The sequence below is a fragment of the Salvia hispanica genome, chromosome 5 (genome assembly GCF_023119035.1).
Source record: "Salvia hispanica cultivar TCC Black 2014 chromosome 5, UniMelb_Shisp_WGS_1.0, whole genome shotgun sequence".
Taxonomy (NCBI): domain Eukaryota; kingdom Viridiplantae; phylum Streptophyta; class Magnoliopsida; order Lamiales; family Lamiaceae; genus Salvia; species Salvia hispanica.
Window position 1 is genome coordinate 13,159,366 of NC_062969.1, and position 23,169 is coordinate 13,182,534.

General features: G+C 35.5%; 2 protein-coding genes, 1 long non-coding RNA gene and 1 pseudogene across 3 annotated transcripts; 3 read left to right on the forward strand and 1 right to left on the reverse strand.

Moving 5' to 3' along the window:
* The first annotated feature begins 2,525 nt into the window (after positions 1-2,525).
* On the forward strand, positions 2,526-5,661 carry LOC125189459 (annotated as a pseudogene).
* A 3,533-nt stretch (positions 5,662-9,194) lies between these two features.
* LOC125188188 (zinc finger BED domain-containing protein DAYSLEEPER) lies at positions 9,195-12,889 on the forward strand. The gene is made up of 2 exons (XM_048084947.1): positions 9,195-9,385; positions 10,592-12,889. The coding sequence occupies exon 2, from the start codon at positions 10,623-10,625 to the stop codon at positions 12,723-12,725; it is 2,103 nt and encodes a 700-aa protein (XP_047940904.1). The 5' UTR covers positions 9,195-9,385; positions 10,592-10,622; the 3' UTR covers positions 12,726-12,889.
* A 2,994-nt stretch (positions 12,890-15,883) lies between these two features.
* LOC125190345 lies at positions 15,884-17,784 on the reverse strand. The gene is made up of 2 exons (XM_048087625.1): positions 17,012-17,784; positions 15,884-16,125 (listed from the first exon to the last, which is right to left on the reverse strand). Exons 1-2 carry the CDS (start codon positions 17,240-17,242, stop codon positions 15,988-15,990), a joined length of 369 nt encoding a protein of 122 aa, XP_047943582.1. The 5' UTR covers positions 17,243-17,784; the 3' UTR covers positions 15,884-15,987.
* Positions 17,785-18,318: 534 nt separating this feature from the next.
* Positions 18,319-19,229, forward strand: LOC125190346. Its single transcript, XR_007170903.1, has 2 exons — positions 18,319-18,462; positions 18,985-19,229. It is a non-coding gene; the product is annotated as an uncharacterized LOC125190346 (long non-coding RNA).
* The last annotated feature ends 3,940 nt before the right edge of the window (positions 19,230-23,169 follow it).

The window sequence follows — 23,169 nt, forward strand, 5'->3', positions numbered from 1 at the left end:
TTTTTTATAAATACAAGTAGGTTTTAAGTACGGACGTACTAGCTTTTAAATACACAGAAAATAGAAAATATATTGTTATTTAACTATCAGTTTTCTTTTGCGTTGCCCAACCAACTATATTGATTTTCTTTTAGCATATGTGGCCTACAGATAATAATGTTCAATTGCCATATAGTAATTGTTTTTTCTGTCAACTTTTAATCATTTATAGGAAAGTAGATTTTCAAAGTCTATTATTGTAGTAAGTTTTTTCATGTATCATCTATAGGGAAGTGCGAATAAAATCTACTTTGATTATTAGAACAGAGAATTCTTTGAATTTTGTAAGAAGCGAAAATTTTCTTTAATTTCTTTTTTTTTACACTAAAGTTAAATACCATTTAAAAAAAAATCGTAGACTTAATGACAAAAAAATACTTTGTGCATTTACCCTACTTTATATGTATAATACGTCTTTAGATGAGTGTAGCTAGCATGATTATACACCCATTTTATGTTTGGTGACTTTGGTCCATCGTCTAATTCTTTACTAGGTAGGAAAAATGATCATTTAAATAATTGAATTCGTTCCTCTAAAAAATTTTGAGTTTGAGTTACATAAAAAAAATATTAAAATCAAAATTGACAACCAATTTCCATCTTTACTATATATAGGCCATGGACCAATTCTTTAATTTGATGGGATGACATAAATTATTTATTTATTTTTATTGAAAAGGATGGCATATATTTACTGCGTACCCAACTCATCAGTTCCGTATGGTAAGTAAATGAAATAATTTTTTTGTATTTTGTGCGAGGCAAAATATGAAAATATCAATGTCGTAAAGTAGTAAACCCCCCCCCCCCCCCCCCAAAAAAAAAAAAAAAAAAAAAAAAAAAAAAAAAAAAAAAAAAAAAAAAAAAAAAAAAAAAAAATTCCGAAATACAAACAAGAAGAAAATACAGATTAAGAATAAAAAGAACGTGGTTTTTTCTTAGTATACATCACAACATGATATACTCTCTATCAGAAACGAGCAAAAATTTTCCTCCAAAAATTAAAATTTAAATAAATGCATAAGAGAGAACTTCAATGACAAACTTAGCCCAAAAAGACACCAACTCTGAAGCCCAAATATCTTCCTAAAATGAATTGACTTTATATTTTACTATGAATCAAACAACAGTTGGTAATGAAACTTCTTAGCTCTTACCAGCTATGCAACTTATACAATAAATTACTAGTAGTTTTTAATAATGACTTTAGTTCCAAATTTTGTTGGCATTTATAATGTATATATCGAAAATAGAAAGAGTTGGAGCTGTCAACTCTGCAAACTTTTATCCTCTTTTTACTGTGTAGTTATTTTTCTGATAAGAAACTTTATTATCAATAAAAAATGATTAATTTTAGTGTTATTACTTGGACCTCCGGTCATTATCTAAAATGAAAGTTCTTATATTTATTTATTACAGATAATTTATTTAAATTTTGCAGAATGTGTTATTTTTAATGATGACTATTTTAGTTTATTTAGTAAAAAATATTATTTTCAAAATATAGAATAGATTTAAAATAATTTATAAAATAATTGGTAAATGAGATAAATAAAATAAATGTACTAAAAAGTACTCCATGTTTTAAAATAAATGCATTGGAAATAGAAATATAACAGGTTAATATATTAATAAGAATTAAGTATTACTATAAAAGAATAGTGACAAATAAATTAAATATATTAGTAGAAATTTAAAATACAGAGTATATGTTTTATAAAATAAAACTAAAGCCGTTATGTAATTTAAATGCATTGTAAAAGGTAAAAAAAAAAAAGGCATTTGAACAAACTAGAATAGAAAATCCCAAGAGAGATTTAAACTTGCATCTCGAGTAGGACATGAGAGCGGGGACGGACCTAGCTCAGGCTAAGCCACCGCTCCAGCGGGAGCTTGGCCGGAGCCAAACCCAGTAACCCTGCAGTCAGTGGCAGAGCTATTAAGGGTCTTGGGGTATCCATGAAAACCCAACAATTTCTAATACCACTATTTATGTATTTATTTAAATAATGTATATACTTAGTTGCTAAGTGGTTAGGTGCTAGGACTACCAATCTCCCAGCTTGAGTTTGATTCCCATCAAGGTCAATTAGTTTTTATTATTTAAATTAATACTTTTATAATTTTTTACCATGTCTTTTATTTTTCTTACCGCTATTATTACTAAAAAGAAATTTTTATATTTTATAGTAATTCATTAATTAACTTACAAAAGCTATTCTAAATTGATAATTTCATATATTCTTTTGCTATTTTTTTTTCCTTTTTTTATTATTATTTTACAAATATTATATGTAAAAAATTTCATGTTGTATAAGCACTTCATTACATCTCAATTTTTCGTACTATTTAATTATTTCAATCTCATTACTCATATCATGCATATTTTTGTCGCAATACACCGACATAAAAAGTTATCCTACAATTTTTAGCAATAAATTGGACTCTCCAACAGCAAAATCCTGCGTACGCCACTGTTCGCACTCATGGCCATTCTCCGCCTAGATGTTTTCTTGCTGGTGTGTGAGATTGAGAAGCAGAGATAGATAAAGTTTTTGAGATGAAGACTTATAAGTGGTGGGACTTGAGCATTCATTATTCTTTTAAATTGGGATTTAGAATTGTGTGCGAGAGATTGTGCAGTAAATGTTAAATTGGATTTAAATACTACTCCTAGTATTATATCATTATATATTAAAAAGAGTTAAAATAAATAGTTATATTTAATTTTTTACAAAAATTCTTATTCAATGAACTTATACACGAGTATTAAAAGGAGGGTATTGATTTTTTTATGTGGAACAACATTTGTAATAATTTTTTTTATATTATGATAACATATGTTTTGAATTTTATTGAAAATATTAGTAATTTTTTGAAACTTAATTCCAATATTTTTTTGTTGTGATTTGAATTTTAATTACCATAATATCAAAAAGAAAAAAAAAACTGATCATATACATATATATATATACTCCCTTCGTCCATCATTTAAAATCACAGTTTGACTCGATGCCGATTTTAAGGAATGTGAAGGAAGTTAGGTTGAAAAAATTAATGGAATATGAGTCTCACTTTATATATTAGTTTTATAATAGAATATGGATACAATGAGTTTGTGAAAAGTGGAATCTATTACCAGAATAAAAAATGTAAATATAGACATTATTTTGTGGACGGACCAAAATGACAAATATGGACATTATTTCGTTGATGGGGGGAATAGTTTTAATAAATATTATTTTATATATGCAATACTATTATATTTTTTTAAAAAATTTGCCCTGGCTACTTCTGGTTCCGTCGCTGCATTAGAGCCTTTTACCGCTGGGCCAATATCTTGACTTGGTTGGATTGTTATTTCGATGTTTTGAGGGTTACAGTTACAGTTGTACCCCTAGTTCTATTCTAGATCGGCCAGTGCCAACATGAACTCGACCAATTCATATTATGCCTTATTTGAAATGGGGGCTGAAAACTTTGATATGCTTAATGGGGTATAAATTAACTGAATCCATGTCATGCTAATTTGACAATACTAATATGAACTTAATCAATTTATACTAAGATCAGCAACCACATCTAGTATGGTGGTTTAATATAGGCAAAACACATTCTTAGGTCCTTATACTTTAATCAAAATGTTCATTAGGTCCTCGTACAATTTTTTGGTTTTAATAGGTCCTTATACCTTTCTCATAAATTTCATCACATCCTCGTACAATTTTTTCGTTTTAGTAAGTCCTTATACTTTGATTATAACTTTTATTAGGTCCTTATACAATTTTTTATTTTAAAATATCTTTTACTTTTATCTTTATAGACTATGCTAAGTTAAATAATGGAATATTAAAAAGTTCATTAAGTTTAATTAAATTTAGATTATTATCCAAGATAAATGTAAAAAAGTCCCTAAAATAAAAGATTGTACAAGGACCTAATGAAAGTAATGATAAAAGTATAAGGACCTACTAAAACGAAAAATTGTACGAGGACTTGATAAAAATATTGTGAAAAGTATAAGGACTTATTGAAACGAAAAAATTGTACAAGGACCTAATGAACATTTTGACTAAAGTATAAGGACCTAAGAATGTGTTTTGCCTTTAATATATTACTCATTAAAAATGAAATATTTCATTTTTTAGATTGTTTAATTAAAATGAAATATTTACTAAAATGGAAATAGCATTATCTCTACTTTTTTATTTATGTTACTTTATTATCTCTCTATTAACTTATAAAACAATACTACATAAAATCTCATTGCCCAAAAGTAAATATTTTATTTTTAATGAAATAAAGGAGTGGATGATTTAAATTCGTATCATGCAAAGTTGATAATCTATGGATTGATTCAATCATTGAAAATACCAAACCTGGATTAGAAAAGAAAAGGTATTATTGATTCCTTAATTTTGTAATATACTCCAGTAAATTGAAGGACAGTTTTATTATAATTTGTTTTGAAAAATGAATATTTATTATACAGATATAAATTAATATGTAAATATAAATTGCAAATGATTTTGCAATACCATTGGACAAAAATCTTGATTACTCTATCTGTTTCCCATTGTAAATAATCTTATATGAAAATGTAAAAAATTATTAAAAATTAAAATCAATAGTTGTTTTAATAAAAATAAGGGGTAACTGCTTTTAAAATCATCAACTTTCCAATAATTCCGGTTTTTCCCATAAACTTTAAAAAGTTCGTATAATGTCACGAACTTTACTATCGGTTGCCGTTTTCCCATGTCGGGTTTTCCGGCAGTATAGGTTGTCACGTGGATTATTTTTCTGACGTGGCAATGACATGGAAAATTATTAACAAATTTTTTTAATTCCCCAATCTAACGTAATCTAATTTTTAACTCCACTCCACCGCGTCTAACTCCTCCAATCTAACTCCACTCCACATCTAAACCCGCCGCCGGCGATGAATTGAGAGAGAACCAGCGCCGACCACCACTGACCACGAATACCTTGCGCATTCGCTCCTAACCCCAACCCCTTTCATCCTTGGCAAGCGCCTCCGCCCCGACGACGACCACCACCACCAGCACCTCTCCAAAGATGGCGTCACCTCTGTTTCTGCTTCTGTTGGCCTCACCATCGCTGTTGGAGGCTTCTGGGCTCTACCTGCCCGGACCGATTTCGGGCAGGTCTAGAGCTTTGCAGCTCCTCCCCCTGAAATGGTGGTTGCTGCTTCGAATAATTCCCACCATCAGCAGCATTCAGCTTCGTTGAGGTTTCTGCAGAAACATCGGCCGTTGGGAATTGGCGAGGCCTCCACGGCTAGGGTTGGAAATTACTTGCCCATTGCTCAAGTACAGGGGCATCACCTCAATTTGCTGGCATCCCTCTCCGGTCCTCCTCCTCAGTCGTCTGAACAACGAAGGGATGCTGACGCCATTGGAACATGAGAACCCTATTGCTGCTGCTGAATGTTGTTGCTGAATTGGGTCATACGATTCTGAAAGCGGGATGTTATGAATTGGGGAATATCGTGATTGATTTGTAATGTCTGAGATTTGTAAATCGCGAATTGAAGAATAGGGGAAAATTAGGTTGAAATCTCTGATTTGTAAATTGGAATTTTATGAAAATTAAAAGGTTGAAATCTCTGATTAGTAAAACGAAGTCGTTTTAGCATTTCAAAACTACGTTGTTTTACGTGTTTTCGACGGTTGCCACATAAGATTTCAGGCGTGCCCCGTCAGCAATATTTCTGCCGGAAAAACCCCGGGTCGGGTCGAATGGGAAAATCGCAACGCCCGGTAAAGTTCGTGACATTACACGAACTTTTTAAAGTTTGTGGGAAAAACTGGAATTTTTGGAAAGTTGATGATTTTAAAAGCAATTACCCCTAAAAATAAAAATAAAAATGTGCAACTAAACGCCCAATCCACACATGTTGTGCATGTGTCCGCCTCATTTAGCAAGAGACATGATGGCTCGACACAGACGCCCAGTCTTACATTGGCAACCATAACGCTGCACTCAAATCCGCTACAATAAATGCACGATTATTGGTGTCCTTATTGCCAATAACTAAAAGAAAAACTACTAATCAACAATTTTTTTTTTTAAAAAGGAAAAAGTCTGCAACTTAGTTAAATACAGAGTAAATGTCAAATGTGGTCCTTAACATATGACGGTTTTATCAATTTGATCCTTAACATTAGCATTTTGATTATTTGGTCCCTTACAAATAAACTCGGACCCGAATCGGTTCTCACTTAACAGAACCGTCAAAAAATAGACGGTGATTGCAATTTGACTATATTAAATTACTAATGGTAATTAATTATACCTAATTATAATTCTTAATTCCTATTAAATTACAAATTATTCATTTCATTTTGCAACTGATACTATCTGTAACACCCCGCTTTTTCGAACCCTAATTTTTGAGACGTGAAAATTTTTGCATTAAATGCTTTTAATGCTATGATTATGTGGATTTAAATGATGAATGATTAATTGCAATGTTCCTTGTGACCTAATTGCGATTTGGAATTTAGATTGAGTTGAATAGTCAAACTTGTTGAATATGTGACGTGGCTATTGAATTGCCAATGTTGTGGAAAATATGACGTGGCCGTGGAATGGTCAAAGTCGGTGGAAAATGTGAAGTGGAGGTGAAATTCGAATGTGTGAATATTTTAATGTGGGGAGAAATAATAATTGTGGTGAATTATTTTCCTAAGGGATGAGTGAAAATTAAATAGGAGCATTATGTAATTATGTGGAATTTTCGACCCCTCCTATTTATTGGAAAGAAATCCTATTTTTTCTTGGATTTAATTATTGTTTGGGATAATTATCCAAATTAAATCCAAAGTCCGGATATTCCTATTTATTCCATGAAGAATTCGAAACCCCTATTATTTCTTGGAGATTTTCGAAAATCTCTTGTTATGGGAGAAGGGATTATTTTTATTATATTATTTGATCCCTTGTTTACTCTCTTCCAAAAATAAATTCAAATATCTTAGCATATCTTACCATATCTAAGAAGATCTTGACATATCCTATTTGAATTAGGATTTGAATTTAAATCATAGGCATAAAAATCGCCTATTCCATAATTATTTGGAAGGATATATTATTTTTTTTCTTCTCCGTGATATTTTATTCTACTCCGTAAAATATCCAAATAAAATCATAGGCTAATTAAATAGCCTATAATTCGAAAATCCCCCTTATTTCTCCCAAATTACACGCCAACTACTAAAATCAAATCTCTCCATATCTTCTTAAATCTTTAATTTATTTAATTAAAGATATTATTTTTGCATTCTATAAATAAGAGAGAACCTAACCCTAGAAGTCAGAAAAATCGCCCCCTCCCTCTTGAAGAAAAACGTCTCCCACTCCTTCGACTTCTTCTTCAATTTGTTTTCTATTTTATTCAAGATCTCTTCATTCTTTACCAAGAATTGAAGTTGAAATTCAAGAATTTATTATAGAATCAAGGCTATTACTTTGTTTCTACCGTCCGTTCTAGTGAAAAGGGTATTTTCTATATTAATCTTTCTTCCTATACCGATTAATCGGTGTTCTTGAACCCTCATGCATTTAGATTGAGTGAAGGGGACATCAATTGATGAATTTGGGATGAATAGGTGTGTGTGTGTGTATGTGCATGCCTCGGTATGCGTGTCGTGTGTGTGCGCGTGTGTTGTGTGAAAAACACTCATGCGTGACACAATTTGATGATAAATCTGGAGTTGTTATGCGAATAATGGTTGCGCGACCGTGATATTTGATAAAGAATATATTTTGGTGCCTCGGGTCTTTCTAAAGATAAAACCCCGATGGACACTTGAAAATGACATGATAATTACTATTGTTGATAAAACTGCTTTCGGCATAAGTCCACTGAGTATGTTTATAGTACTCAGCCCTGCATATGTTTTCCCTATGTGCAGGTTGAGCAGTGACGAGCGGTTGGCGGTGTTGAGCGGGATAATTGAATAAAATGATTGTTATGGTACTTTGTGTGTAGTTGTGTCTTCATACATGGCTTCAACTTCTCTAGGTTGCTTCCGCTGGAAAATATGAAACTTTCTATAGTTCTTTGAAGTTCGAATTATTTTATTTCGTTGGGATATTGAGACATGATACAGTTGGGGTTATTTTTGAAACCTTGTCATTTTGGGAATGTTGATTGTGATAGCCCTTTTTCATTGAATCTCGTTGCTAAGGCATTATTTCTTCTCTTATTGATAGTTGCTCATGAAATACTTAGGGAAAATTCCTTTAAATGAAACTCTAGCCCATGATCTTGTCGCATTTAAGTCCGCCTAGTTAACGATCGCCGCATTTAATATACCCTAAATGGGCGGGTCGTTACACTATCTTTTTTTTTCAATTTTGGTAATAGGAAAAGAATTATAATTAGGTATAATTAATTACCATTAGTAACTTAATATAGTCAAATTGCGGTCATCGTCTACTTTTTTACGGTTCTGTTAAGTGAGGACCGATTCGGGTCCAAGTTTATTTGTGAGGGACCAAATAATCAAAAATATAATGTTAAGGACCAAATTAATAAAACGACCATATGTTAGGGACCACCTTTAGCCTTTACTCTTAAATATATGGAACTATAATTGAGTTAAAAGCCGGCAATATCAAAGCTTGACCTATAATTTAACTCCAATAAATACGTTTAAATTTAAATAATTGAGTTAGGTCAGTTTTCCAAAAAAATAATCAAGAAATCAAATCATAGTCCATCCTAGGGCATGGACCAATAGTGGTAAGTTTCCCCTTCAAATAAATGCCATCAACCTCATATGGGCTATATGAATATTTCAAAATTTCACCCCCAAAAAAAGAATCATCCAAATTGCAAATTCCACAAATTGTAGGCCCCCACAATCAAAACTTTATTTCCCAAATTAAAAATCCCTAAGTAGTGGGCTACACACAGTGAAGGTGGGCTGTGTGGTCACACAATTAAAAATAGTCGTATGATGTGAAGTATAATGAGAATAAATAAAAAAATAAAAAATAAGTTTGGTAATGAAACACGCAGTAATACACGTTGAGAATCACACACCAAACAAATTAGATGGACCTCAAGTCCATATGCAATTCTGTTTAATATTTTCGCCCTATCTCAATAATAATAAACCCTTATCTCATATTTGCCGACCCCAAAAACTAGGTCCAATTACAAGCCCAATCTCCTTTCTCTCTCCTCCCCTTTCTTCTCTCTCCTTCCCAAACCCTAGATCTGGTCGCCGGAAATCGCCCCGCCGCCTCCGATTCGGTCGAACAACCCGAATTTTCGTCTGGGAGTCCGATTCGGAAACTCCTCTTTTCGCTGGTATGATAATTTTTGTGTTTTGTTTGTGATTTTTTTCACCCAAAATTCTGTCATTTTTTCTTCAATTGACCTTTTTAATACGTTTCTTAATAATTTTAGTAGGCTGTATCGGGTTAATTTGTGGCTTTTTTGTTAAGTTCTGTTTTTTTCTTCTTCCTGTTACTTGTTTATGATTCTCTTAATTCTGCGGTTTTTGAATAGTTCTACTTCTGGGATTGTTTGTTTCATTTTGTCCATCGATCTGAAGGAAATATTACTAATTGTTAGAAGTATGTTCTGTTTTAGTGTTGATTTATATATGTAAAGTTCCTGATTTGGATCTGGGCTTTTTTGATGATGCTTTTTGAGCCCCATATGTTGTTGAAGCATTAGATCTGTGGAAGCTTGTGGTTTTGTTAGCTGAATTGTTATATTTGGACCGTTGACTCTGTCAATTTTGTTGCTTTTGTTTTGTTCATGCTTTGTGTGTCGAGGTTATTAGATAAATATTGATACTTGTTGTAGTCACTTTGGATAGAGGAGGGCATATCTCATAACTTGTTGTTTGGTTGTCTGAAATGGGCCTGTGGGACCTTGTGAACTTATTACTACTACATGTTATAGAACAATGTGTTTGAAAAATATAGTACTTCATTCATGTCTTAATTCTGTGAGCATAGAGATGGCTAAAAATTTGGATTTTTTGCTTAATCCAAGGCCCACTTGTAATCTTGAATATCCGGGCCTCTCAGCTCAAAGCCTAAAATTTTTTGAGGACCCATTTTAGTAGTTAAATCTAGTCTGGAATAGCTTCAGAGTTAGGACCAGGCCTTTACATTAGTTGCAATTGTATTCTTGACCATTCCAATGTTTTCAATACATAACAAGTGATGACATTATTTTCAAATGACACGCATTGCTGCTATTGGAAAATGTATTGTTTTACTCTTTGATGCCTTGGGAGTACTATTTCATCAATACACTACTGTCAAAATGCAGTTTCTCTTCAGTCTCTTTGCTAGAATGTCACTATCTCTTATAAGAAAAGTAACACTTAACCTTTTAGCATGAATTACTTTCTGAACCTTAATGTTCTCATTCTCAATCAGTGTTAGTAATAATGGCCGCTCTTTCACAACATCACAGCCTAATTAACACATTGTAATTGTTTATGATTCCAGGTGGATGATTAAGATACTGATTTTTGGGTCATCTTTGGTTTTGCAGGAACATTTAAATCATATAGCATTCTCTTAAGATGGAGGTGGAAAGCCCTAATGAAATAATGAATAATGAACTTGTCCCAGTAGATGATACCCAGTCCATGGAGACAGAGATGCAACTCGACCTTTTAGAGCCTGAAGCCAACCATTTGGAAGAGCTGACACCGAGCATTGTTGAGGCGATACCTACTAAACGTAGGAAAAAGAAGTCGGTTGTCTGGGAACATTTCACTATCGAAACAGTATCAGCTGGTTGTAGGAGGGCATACTGTAAGCAATGCAAACAGTCATTTGCCTACAGCACAGGGAATAAGGTTGCTGGGACGAGCCATCTCAAGCGTCACATTGCAAAGGGGACATGTCCAGTGGTACTGCGTAACCAGGAGAGAAATAACCAGTCCACCCCTTACAGCGCCCCTCCAAAGATGAGCTCCTTTACTGATACGCCGAAGCGACGCTACCGGACAGCTTCTGTGCCATACCTTTCCTTTGATGCTGATCGCTGCAGACATGAGATTGCTAGGATGATTATCATGCATGACTACCCACTCCACATGGTTGAACACCCTGGTTTCATGGCATTTGTTCAGAATTTGCAGCCTCGATTTGATATGGTGAGCTTCAATACTGTACAGGGAGACTGTGTGGCTACTTATCTCCGTGAAAAAGCTAACATCCAGCGTGTGATTGAGGGGGTACCTGGACGGATTTGCCTTACACTGGATTTATGGCCTTCGTCCAGAACTGTCGGATACATGTTTGTAAGTGGACAGTTCATCGACAGTGAGTGGAAGATGCACCGGAAACTTCTCAATGTGATCATGGAGCCTTATCCGGAATCAGCTACTGCTTTCAGCCATTCTGTTGCTGCTTGCCTGTCTGATTGGAATATGGATGGCAAGTTATTTTCTGTAACCATTAATCAACCATTAAATGACGCTGCCACAGACAATATGAGAGCTCTGCTATCTGTAAAGAACCCGTTGGTGCTTGACGGCCAATTGTTGGTTGGAAATTGCCTTGCTCGTTCATTGAGCAAGATTTTCGAAGATGCAGTAATTTCTGTGGATGGCCTTGTCAAGATGGTAAGAGACAGTGTCAAGTATGTGAAGACGTCTGAATCACGTGAGGAGAAGTTCATCGAGCTCAAACAGCAACTTCAAGTGCCTAGCGCTAAGACTCTTGCTATCGATGACCAAACTCGATGGAACACGACTTATGAAATGCTGCTGGCTGCGTGGGAATTGAAGGAAGTATTCTCTTGTCTCGATACTATGGACCCTGATTACAAGGACACCCCAACAGAAGAGAATTGGAAGCAAGTGGAGATACTCTGCACTTACTTGAAACCCCTCTTCGACACAGCTAATCTTCTGACAACAGCAGGTTCTCCAACAACGAACACCTTCTTCCATGAAGCGTGGAAGATTCAGTTGGAACTGGCGCGCGCTGCGTCCAGCGAAGATCCATTTGTAAGTACTCTGACAAAGTCAATGCAAGAGAACTTTGACAAATACTGGAAGAGCAGCTGTTTCATTCTGGCAATTGCTGTGGTCATGGATCCACGGTTCAAGCTTAAACTCGTGGAGTTCAGCTTCTCGAAAATATATGGCGACGATTCTGCCTCGTATGTGAAGATCGTTGATGACGGGATCCACGAGCTGTTCCATGAATACATAGCTCTCCCCCTGCCTCTGACTCCTGCTTACGCGGAGGTGGTGAATGGCCAATCTGCGAAGCCCGAGGATCCTCAAGGAATAGGAAGCAACGGTCTAGGATTGACAGATTTCGACGTTTACATTATGGAGACAACGAGCCAGCTTTCCAAGTCGGAGCTGGACCAGTATCTGCAGGAGTCGTTGTTGCCACGTGTCCACGAATTTGACGTGGTGGGGTGGTGGAAGGTGAACAGGATGAAGTATCCAACGCTCTCGAAGATGGCATGTGATATACTGTCGATTCCAGTTTGTACGGTGCCAGCGGCGTCTGTGTTCGACACTGTAAGGAAGGAAATGGATAGCTACAGGTGCTCGTTGAGGCCGGAGACGGTGGAGGCCCTCATCTGCGCCAAGGATTGGCTTCAGACGGAGACCATTGAGGCTCCGGTAGCACCGGTGAAGGTGGAAGTTCCAATTTAGTGTAGTGGTGCTATAGGTAGAGGTGCTATTTTTCTTGGATTGTTGAATTGAATGATTCTATCACTGTTCAAAACTTATTTTGTACAATACCTCAAAACATTCGTAGATTGATTATTGTATTGTTATAATTTTATGTAGGAATGAATGTGATTTGAGTAGTTGTATGCGGCGGTTTTGTGAAACTGAAACCTGAGAATCAATAATTTTATGATGGAGCATAACAGAAAGTAAGTTTAATTCTTGTTAAGTCCGTAATTTTTTTTAAAATATATAATTTTATCATAATTTTGACATTTTTTTTATAGTGATACTGGCACTTAATATCATGAACTTTGAAATTGACAAATAATATCACAAACTTTACCCGAGTTTGTTATTTCCCACAATTGAAAAAATTTCTATTATATGGAGTAATAGATTGGAGAACAAATTAGGAGGATGTGATTTAAGAAAAACTATTCTAGAAGATTGAAAATCGTGAAACTCTCAAAGTTGTTGTCGATAAATTACGAAAAAAATCCGTATCATGATTTTATTTGCCGGTTTTTTTTTCTTTGGAGGGAAATAACAAACTTGAGATATAGTTCGTGATATTATTTGCCTATTTCAAAGTTCGTGGGAAAACCTAACTTTTTAAAAGTTCCATGATATTAGGTATCAATAACTCTTTTTTATAAATTTTTTAATTCATTCAATATGGAGGAAAATTGGAAAATTATGTAATAGAGATCAATATTCATGATTTTTTGCAAATTTATTTATCACTCACAAAAACCATTGATTCAATGAATAAAAATTGGATAAAGTATTTTGGCTTCTAAATCATAGTATCTACATAATTTCCTCCAAATCCACATCAATGGGGTTATGGGGATAATTGAGAAAAAAATTACTATGATACAATTGACTATTTTTTAAAAGTTGTGGGAATGACCAAGCTTCTTTGTTTTTATGATCGTTTAATCTTAAAAAAATTATTAGAGTTTAATTTGTTTGGAATTTTGAATTAATTAAATTTCAGAAATCTATTAGTATAATAAAGTGCTGATCAAAGTATTTTGCAAAATGAAAATCTGAATTATTTCGAAATACTACGAAAGGGATATATTCATTTCATTACACTAAATATTACTCCACTTAAACATAACACAAATCACATCCATTCATTTTGTCAATCTAACGGTTTATTTGCACTCCAATTGTAATTACTCCCTCCGTCCCCAGATAAGTGACCTACTTCTTTTGGGCACGAGATTTAAGGAATGGTATTTAAGTAAGTTAAAGTGGAGAGAGTAAAGTATGAGAGAGGGAAAAGTAGAGGAGAGAAGAGAGAATAAAGTAGGTGGAAAATAAAGTAAGAGAGATGACTTTTTGCTAAAAATGGAAATAGGTCACTTATAGTGGGACACCCCAAAAAGGAATACAAGTCACTTATCTTGGGACGGAGGGAGTAGTTTATTCATTATAATAATTAGAAAATGGTAAGAAAGGTAGAAACTAAATGCAGTAGTTATTCAATTTCCATGATTCATGCAAAAATTTATTTCTGCAGATTTGTTTGTTCGTCAATATCACACAATTAGGGAATACGATTCTGAAGCCCTGCGCCGACTTTAGGATTGAAGTTTTTCGTCAGTTGTAGTATTAGGTCGTCCATAATTATGGAGGAGTACTATGCGGTTCACCACGATGGAAGAAGGTAGTTAATGTAAATCTATAGACACCGTGATTTTGAAGCTCTACGCCAACTTTTAGATTGAAGTGTTTCTAGTATTTGTTCTTCATCACCGGTTTCAGTTTGAGTATTAGGTCGTTTTTAATTCTGCAATATCTTCCGGTGTTATCAACGATGGAAGAAAGTAATTAATTTTTGTATAGGGATGCTACCAGTCAGTGATGTACGCGTAAATGCAAATAATGTACCACCCGAATGGTAAATAATGTACGCGTAATGTGTAATAATGCACAGTCCAAATGGTAAATAATGTATGCATTATGTTTAATAATGTACAACCCGAATGGTGAATAATGTATGTATTTCACGAAATAATGTACCAGTAATTGCGTTTAATGTACATGTTTAACCGTGAATAATGTACAGATATAGTAATAAACATTATATAGTAATATAAGTTTTACTGTTTTGAATTAATAATCAACTCCTAAATTCACGATTCTTATATCATCCGATCCAAGAAAGTTGAAACCATAGCTTTTGGGTTTAGCAATCCAGTGAACTAGGTTGTTGTATCCATACATTCACATACTGTAAGTAATGTACGATACATGTGTTATAATGTATATGACACCATAATGTAGCATTTGTTATCCAGAATGTAGCGTCGTTTTAGTTATGTAAAGGCCGGAAGTTAACACCTTTTCCCTAGGGTTTAGTAGTCCATGAGGCTAGGGAGTAGTACCACATATTCACATACTGTGAGTAATGTGAGATACATCTATGATAATGTATATTAAGTACAAGTTCATAACATCGATAATAGGAGTATAAATAATGTACATTGAGTACATGTTTACGTACATAGTTAATAAGTGTACATTAAGTACAAATTCACGTGCATCAATAATATGTGTACATTAATTATATGGTCATATACATCATTAATATATGTACATTAAGTACATGGTCACGTACATCGACAACAATTGAACATTAAGTACAGATTCACGTACATCGACAACAGGTTAATAACCAAACAACACAACTTATCGCAAAAATATCAATATTTCATTCAACACAAACATAAAAACCATTGTACCGACAACCACATTGTGTCGCAAAACATAATCCAGCAAAAACTAATGAATTTCATGACTACAGTATATGCTGCTAAATGTTTTATAAACCATATTCTTCGAACCACCTCTCGAAGTTGAATTATTACGGCCTTCATTTCCAATGCCACGTTGCATAGGTTTTGTGACGCCCCGGAAATTTCGATCCTTTCTTTCGAGATAAATCGGATTTAGTAGCTTAATTAATTTTCTCTTAGAAGTTGTGTAATCGTACTTTTCCTCGTTGTATTCGACTTTGGAGTAATTTAAGTATTCTCGTTGGAGGAAATAAAGTGCAAGAAAATTTAGTTCAAGAATAAAAGTGGAGAAAATACTTTCACTAGAGAAATGTGAAAATGTTTGGAGAAATAGAAATGCATGGGATGTAATTGAGAATAAAGTATTTAAGTACATACATCTTTATTTGGTACAAGAATGAATAATGACAGCTACTACTATCCTAATGGTCTCAAGACCTAAGACTTGGGCTCCAAGCTAGAAGTAAGAATGAGAATGCAGGCATAGTGGGGATAAGATTCCCTCTTCTTCTTCTTCCCCCATCCTTCTCGATTTTCAGCCCATAAGGCTCCAAGTTACAGCCTTGTACCTGCAATATTAACACCAAAAAGGGTATTAGAAAAGAACACATAAGTAAAGGAGAAAGAGAGGCAAGCCAAGTTAGAAAGCTAGAGGAGTAGGCTAATTGGGACAATCATAGAGCTGCCAACTAAGGCTAAGAGACCAGCCAAGTTGTCTCTAGTCCATTTTCACCAAAGAGGAAATAAAACAAATACCCACAGTGAACTCTTCCTACTGCACCAGCCAAGATAAGCCAGGAGATTAGATTCTCCCTCAAAGACAGAGAAAGATATTTGGCTAAAGATCCATTTCATGAGACTATACACCAAATTAGTATAAGGATCTTAATCACAAAGCTCAAAAGAGGTTGAGCTGGCAGCCTACAATTAGAAGCACAACCTCCAAGTCTCAAGCACAAACAACCAAGATTATGTGGCTATATAAGCAGCCTCTCCTCACCCCCTCCACCATCACTTCTTCATCATCACAACTACACACAACACCATAAGGAGAGCAGCGAAGAAGGAGGGAGAGGGGCAACGAGTGGTGACGGCAAGGACAGCCACCACCGAGGAGGATTCAGCCACGTTAAGGTAATCCCCTCAACACCCTTTGCATCATGTAGAGCTAGCTCAGTAGATAGCACAAGAACTTAGAATTTCCATAGGATTCTCACAACCAAGTATGGAACAATAGCAGAACCCTCAAGTTCTCAATACAGTAAGCTAAGTGCCCCAATTGAGAAAAAAAAAAACAGAACTTTAATACCATAGCCAAAGACCAATTCCAGTGAGCACTCAAAAAGGATGGATCATGGAAGTTAAATACTCCAACAAGAACATAGAAATACCATCAATCTCCAATCTACTAGAATTTAAGAAACTGAGTAAAGGAGAAAATGGGAGGCGACTTAGCTTAGGCGGAGGGGCTGCCGGGCGGCGGGAAAACGTCAACGGAACCCCGGGAACTCCGCGAAGCGGCTGCCAGTCGCGGCTGAGAGAGGAAAAAGGAGACGAGGCTCTCCACTCCGCCGCTGGATTCGCGAGAAGGCGACGAGGCAACGGCCCTGCTCGCAGCTGGAGGCGTGAGCGCGACGGCGAACTTACGAGCTTCCCCGCGAGCCGGAGAAAGAGTGCGCGCAGCATTAAGAGCCCGACGAGTGTTCGGCGGTGGCGCTGCCACCGCTGGCGCGAAGAAGCGGCGGGGAGGGCTCGACGGAGAGGGCAGCGAAGAGGGAGAACTCAATGGAGGAAGGAGTACGCGCCGACGGAACTCCGAATTTCCGTTGAGGCGGGGCGCGGTTTCGCCGGAGAGGAAAGGCACCGCCTCCGATTCTGAATTTAGGGATTTTGATTTTGATTTAGGGATTTTGAAATTCGACGAATCTGGGAGAAATTGGAGAACAGATGGGGAAATTGCGAGAGGTGACGGGAACGGCGACACAGAGGACGGCGAAGATCGCCGGTCGCCGAGATGAAGGGGAAGCCGCCGCCGTCCCCTTGTTCACAGAGGGTTTCTAATTTTGAGATAATTGGGTCTGAAGGGAGAAGATGTATAAGGGGAAGAAGGAGAGGGCTCCGGCGATGCCGGAGATGGCGATTCGCCGGAGATGGAAGAGTGGCTGTCGCCGCTGCTTCTTCTTCTTTAGAGAGAGTTCATTTGGGAATAATTTTGAAATGTGAGAAGAGAGAAGTGACGATGGAAGATGAGGAGGAAATTATTTGGTAGTTGGGCCTTAGTAATTGTTTAAGATGTTGGGCCAAATTATTTTAAATAGTTGTTGGGCCTTAGTAGTTAATTAAGAATTGGGCCAAGGAATTTCTGTTGATTTGGGCCAGTGGATTTATTGTTTGGGCCGAGAATTAAACTATGAGAAGTTGGATGGAATTAATTTAAGGATTTGAGATTGGAGCTTAATTAATTAATTTCCAAATAATTTATTTAGATTCCGGGAAAATAAAGTAGTAGAGTGGGAGACGCGAAAGCCGACCGGCGTCGCCCCGCGACGCCATGGGCGGCCTTAAGAAAAATCCGAAGAAAAGAATTTTAGAAGAGACTTTCCAAGAATTCCTATTCTTGTTAATAAGGGCCGAGTATTTGTTTAGAGAAAATAGAAATTCTCCAAGTTAATAAAGAGAATAAATAAACTCTGCAGAGTAGTGAAGCCGAGGTAGGATTTAGAAAAAAAAATCCTATAAGACGAGACTGAGATATAGGTGCTATCCAATAGGATGCATGCATTCTTTCTAAAGAGAAATAATTCAAGTATTAATTAGCGTGCTACGCTATTTATTTTCAAGGGATAAATTGCTCGAGGGCGAGTGAGGCCAAAGCGAGTAATTGAGTTGAGACATAAGCATATCAGGTGGGCTTTCTTTTAATATCCAGCACTATAGTGTGGATATAAAGCAAATACTTTTGAAGTTATGAAAAATCATCTTTTCTCAAAATGAAGTAGTGATTATTTTAAAGTTGTTGTCATACCATAAAATGTTTGTTTTGAGGCCTATCTGTTGGGGTAATATCCTGTGGGTTTTGGCGATGCCAGCCCGAGTTTAACGAATTCGGTTCCCAATAGGACCGCAAATCCTGTTCGGAATAATGTGCACGAGAGCCGTGAGCCATCAGCTGTTGGCCGGCGATGTGTCCGCTGAAGGTGGCCACTTTCACGGTACACGATTTTCAGATAAGGCGAGGATCCAAAAGAACTTAGACTGCAGTCGGACTTTTAAGATCACAAGAGAATTTAGTATGCTCGGGCCTTTTAAGAAAAAACTCTCGTGCGATACTGTGGATGGATGACAACTATATACTGTATGTTTTGTTTTCGGCATGTGTCCACTGAGTACTCCTGTACTCAGCCCTGCATGTATTTATAAATGTGCAGGTTGAACGTCAAGAGGATGGAGAAATGATCGGAGTCGATGCTACTAAATAATCAAGTGGATCTTTCTTCATACACGAAGTCGTCTAGTATGGACTTATTCCGCTGCTCTTTTGTGAAGTGAGACATCTTAGAATCTCACCTTCGAACTCTGATTTATTGATGAAATGTTTATTCTAGTTCTAAGACCATGTAATGGTACATTTGACTTCTATTCTATGATATGATCGACTTGGCCTTCGGGTATATTCACAAGTTCTTTCCCCTCTTCTTTCCCCGTTTCTTTAATCCCTCCCATTAGTCGCGATTTACCCGCTTTCGCTATCCTTAGCAAAGTGCGGTCGTGACAGGTTTAGTTCACTGCAGTCCTGGTGTTGTGAGTAAAAGTGAGCAGGGTACGCAAGTTTTATCCTGATGCAGTAGACATCTCTTCCTCAAGATTTCTTTGCCGCTTCGAACCTATTCAAAAACATTGGGATTGAAGGGATTAGACTATATGAAACATCATAAAAAAGTACATCGACTAATAATATAGACAATCAACTGTAGGTAATGTAAAAATCAAATTGACCAATGTACATCAGAGAATATATAATGTATCACAGCTTACAAACTTGTTGAACACCTCTATCATAGTGAAAAAACATAACATAGCATTGCTCATCAAAATATTAAACAGAAAACAGTGTGTCATGGCAGCATCATTTGGTGTACCAAATTAGTTTAAATTGATGTACATAAATGCATGAATGATGTATTCAAACATGATGTAAAGTTCAACCTGAAGGAACTGGCAGCGGAAGCGCTCGCATAAATCAATTACATAATAATTCTGATCTATTTAGCAGATTATTTAGACAAATTCTATTCGCGTAATTATCACATGTATCATGCTCATAACTCAAATAAAATATGCTTTAAATTAATTGAAACCTAAAACATGCTTTTCTACGGTTTAGTCATTATACCTTGATGATTCTCCAAAGAATCGAAGATAGCTAGCGCCTTCTCCACGTGAAGATCTTTAGTACAAACCACGGATCTTCTGTCTGGTTCCCGGACTGTAAACTGATATCAGGGTGGACTGATCTCACCAGTATACTAGGACTTAAATAAAGAAGACGGAAAACCAATCCCTCAAAGAAGAGGAACAATCGTCCTCTTGCTAGAAAGAGAGAGGGACGAAAATTTTGAGTAAAAAAAAACAAGTGTCTTTTCTGTCTCCTTTATTCTCCTATTTATAATAAGTCACTTATTGGGCCCAGACAGAGATCTATGGAAGGTTTTGGATATGGGCTCCTCCAATTAGCTTTTTACTAATTAAATTAAATCCAATTTAATATAAGCTTATAATTGGAATATTACGAGCAGCCACTACAGAAGTAATATTGCACTCCCCATCCAAATCCGAAATTATAAGTACTTCGGGTTTCCAATACTTGATATTTATTTCCCGCGCTTAAGATAGAAACATCCATTAATTAATTATTGTCTGCTATTGACTTAATTAATTAATATCTTATTTATTCCAAGAGAGGACTCAACAAGAAAATCTCATTTATTATTCATACAGTAATTAAACTCCAACTAGCTAGGTTCCGAATAATAAAACCTTATTTCAAGCTTCTTTTGAGGATGTTATCAAACGAGACTCACCTCGCGCACGATTCAACATAATAGCAATCCTAGCACCGCTAGATATTAATCATCACTACCCAATATACCAGGCTTATTGGGTTGCGAAAAACCCGCACCATTTGGTAAGTCAAAGTAGTGCATAATCAATACCGTATGTTCAATGCTAACGTACATTGATTAAGAAATAACAATTTGCAAGACCTCGTCTTTCAGTAGATAGCATAAAGACTGTCTCATTGTTAGATCCATTCAGTGCTATACCACACCAACGTCATCTTTATTTCAGTAAGGCTTAGAAATAATCGGACTGACAATGCAACCTTTCACGATAGGTAGTCTAAGCCTATCTAGGTTGTGAAATTCTTCTTTTTTTTTTGTTTAGAACTGACCGTGTTACCTTAAAGTGAACGACGCCCACAACCGGTCTACTAAAACAAAGACTTAGACTTTGTTAAGTTATTTATACATTTAAACATGTAATAAACATCCATTAAATGTAAAACATAACAATATTATGACAAAAATAATCTGTTTATTCCTTTGGAAAATAAAATAAGAGTTTTAACAGTATTCAATCACTCGAAAGGTGATTTCTAGGATACAAACTCTAACACAGCCAACATGATGTATCAACATGTATTGCATAAAATCATAATATCTCGTATACTTACGGTATGTGATTGTGTGGATACTATACTCTAGCCCCATGGGCTACTAAACTCTAGGGAAAAGGTGTTTACCTACGTGAAGTCGCATCTGGTTAATGTAGTACTCAATTGAAATGATGTACCAAAGAAAAATGTTTTTTAAGTAATGTACAAGCATTCATTTATAATGTATTGTGTACCCTATATGAATGTGCACAATGTGATGCATAATGTCACAATCATTACCAACATAAAAAGGTTAGACAATGTACTTCAGAGATTAAATAATATAATATACCATGATGACAAGTTCAAACTAAATGCAGAGCCTGTAAAATAGCAAAATATTTTTCCCATCATGATACAATATACTAATGTACATAATGTAATGTGTAATGAACAGAATGTACTGGCCTACTCGGTAATGTTCATAATGTATTGGGTAATGTACATAATGTACTGGGTAATGAACATAATGTACTTGGTAATGCACATAATGTAATGTGCAATATGATGTATAATGTTTATACTGTGATGTATAATGCCCAGAATGTCATACTGTAATGTACGATTTACTCTACAATGATGTATAAGAGGTGATGACTACCGTAATGTACACCCCAAAAGAAATATTACCTATTGTTTGAGTAGGCTGACTCTTCGACCTGCCTCGTTTGTTCACCATTTTCTACTTCAAATTCGTCTTCTCCGTCACTGTGTCATTGTAGTTTACAGAAAAGAGAGGGGAAAAAATGAGCATTAGAAACTTCCCCAAAAATGTACAGCAACAACAATCTAACAAAACATAAAACCAAAATTCATCATCTTAGAGCAACAATGTTTAAAAGAAATCCACAAATTTGACGAATCAGACTACGATTCACCCAGAAACCCTACATAAAAATAGATAAAACCAGACAAAATCAATTGGTAAGAATTAATGTAGCAAATCGACTTCTTCTTCGTGGGCTTCACCGTCAGAAACGATCGGATTGTAGATGGGGCGACGGAGGTTAGGGTTTTTTGGGAAAAAAATCGTCTGGTGAGGGAGAAGAGAAAAGAGGTGTAATGTTGAGAGAGTGAGAGAGAGTGGGAGAGAAAATGAATCGTCCATGATATTAAATTCCGGATTTTTAGCATTAGCAGTTTCTACAAATGCCACGCCTACCGAATTTGCCCTTAATGTACCGAATGTCATTAAATCAGGGCCATTAGATTACTACATCCGACGGATTGAATTTGTACTATGTTTAAACACTTAGAGCAACTCCAAGGGGAGAAGATAAATGGAAAGGGTATATCATGTTTATACCTTCTCAAAAAGTGCAATATACCTTTCTAAAAATCAATCAACTCCAAGGATAAAAGGTATATAGAAAGGTATATCATTTTAAAAAAATAAAATAATAGTACAAAAGCATTAACAAAACATAAAGTGTAATACCTTCTCAAATACCTTCCCCCTTGGAGAATGATTTTTTATGAAAAGAAGGTAAATATGGTGGTTATATCATTTTACCTCTCCATCAATGGAGAGGTAAAAATACCTCTTCAAAATGGGAAAATGTATAATACCTTCTCAAATACCTCTCCCCTTGGAGAATGTTTTCTCATGAAGAAAAGGTAAATATGGTAGTTATATTAGTTTACCTCTCCATTTACCTCTCCCGTTGGAGATGCTCTTATAGGTCATTAGGACCTAAATGCGCCCCCTACGGAATACTTAAATTATGAAAAGTTTGGAGAGTAGCTGAGTAGTAGAGTTTTTTTTTGGAATTTTAAAGGTAGTGTATTAATTATAAATAAACAAATTAATAAAAATTAAATTAAATCCTTAAGTTTGGGTAATACTAGTAGTAATAAATTATGGAGCGAAATAGAACAGTCAAAATTAGAATTATTT

Coding starts and splice junctions, on each gene's coding strand:
- LOC125188188 (XM_048084947.1), top strand. CDS start 10,623: ATGGAGGTGGAAAGCCCTAATGAAATAATGAATAATGAACTTGTCCCA.
- LOC125190345 (XM_048087625.1), bottom strand. CDS start 17,242: ATGCTGCGCGCACTCTTTCTCCGGCTCGCGGGGAAGCTCGTAAGTTCG. Junction 16,126..17,011: donor CGGCAGCCCCTCCGCCTAAG/CTAAGTCGCCTC, acceptor TTAATATTGCAG/GTACAAGGCTGTAACTTGGA.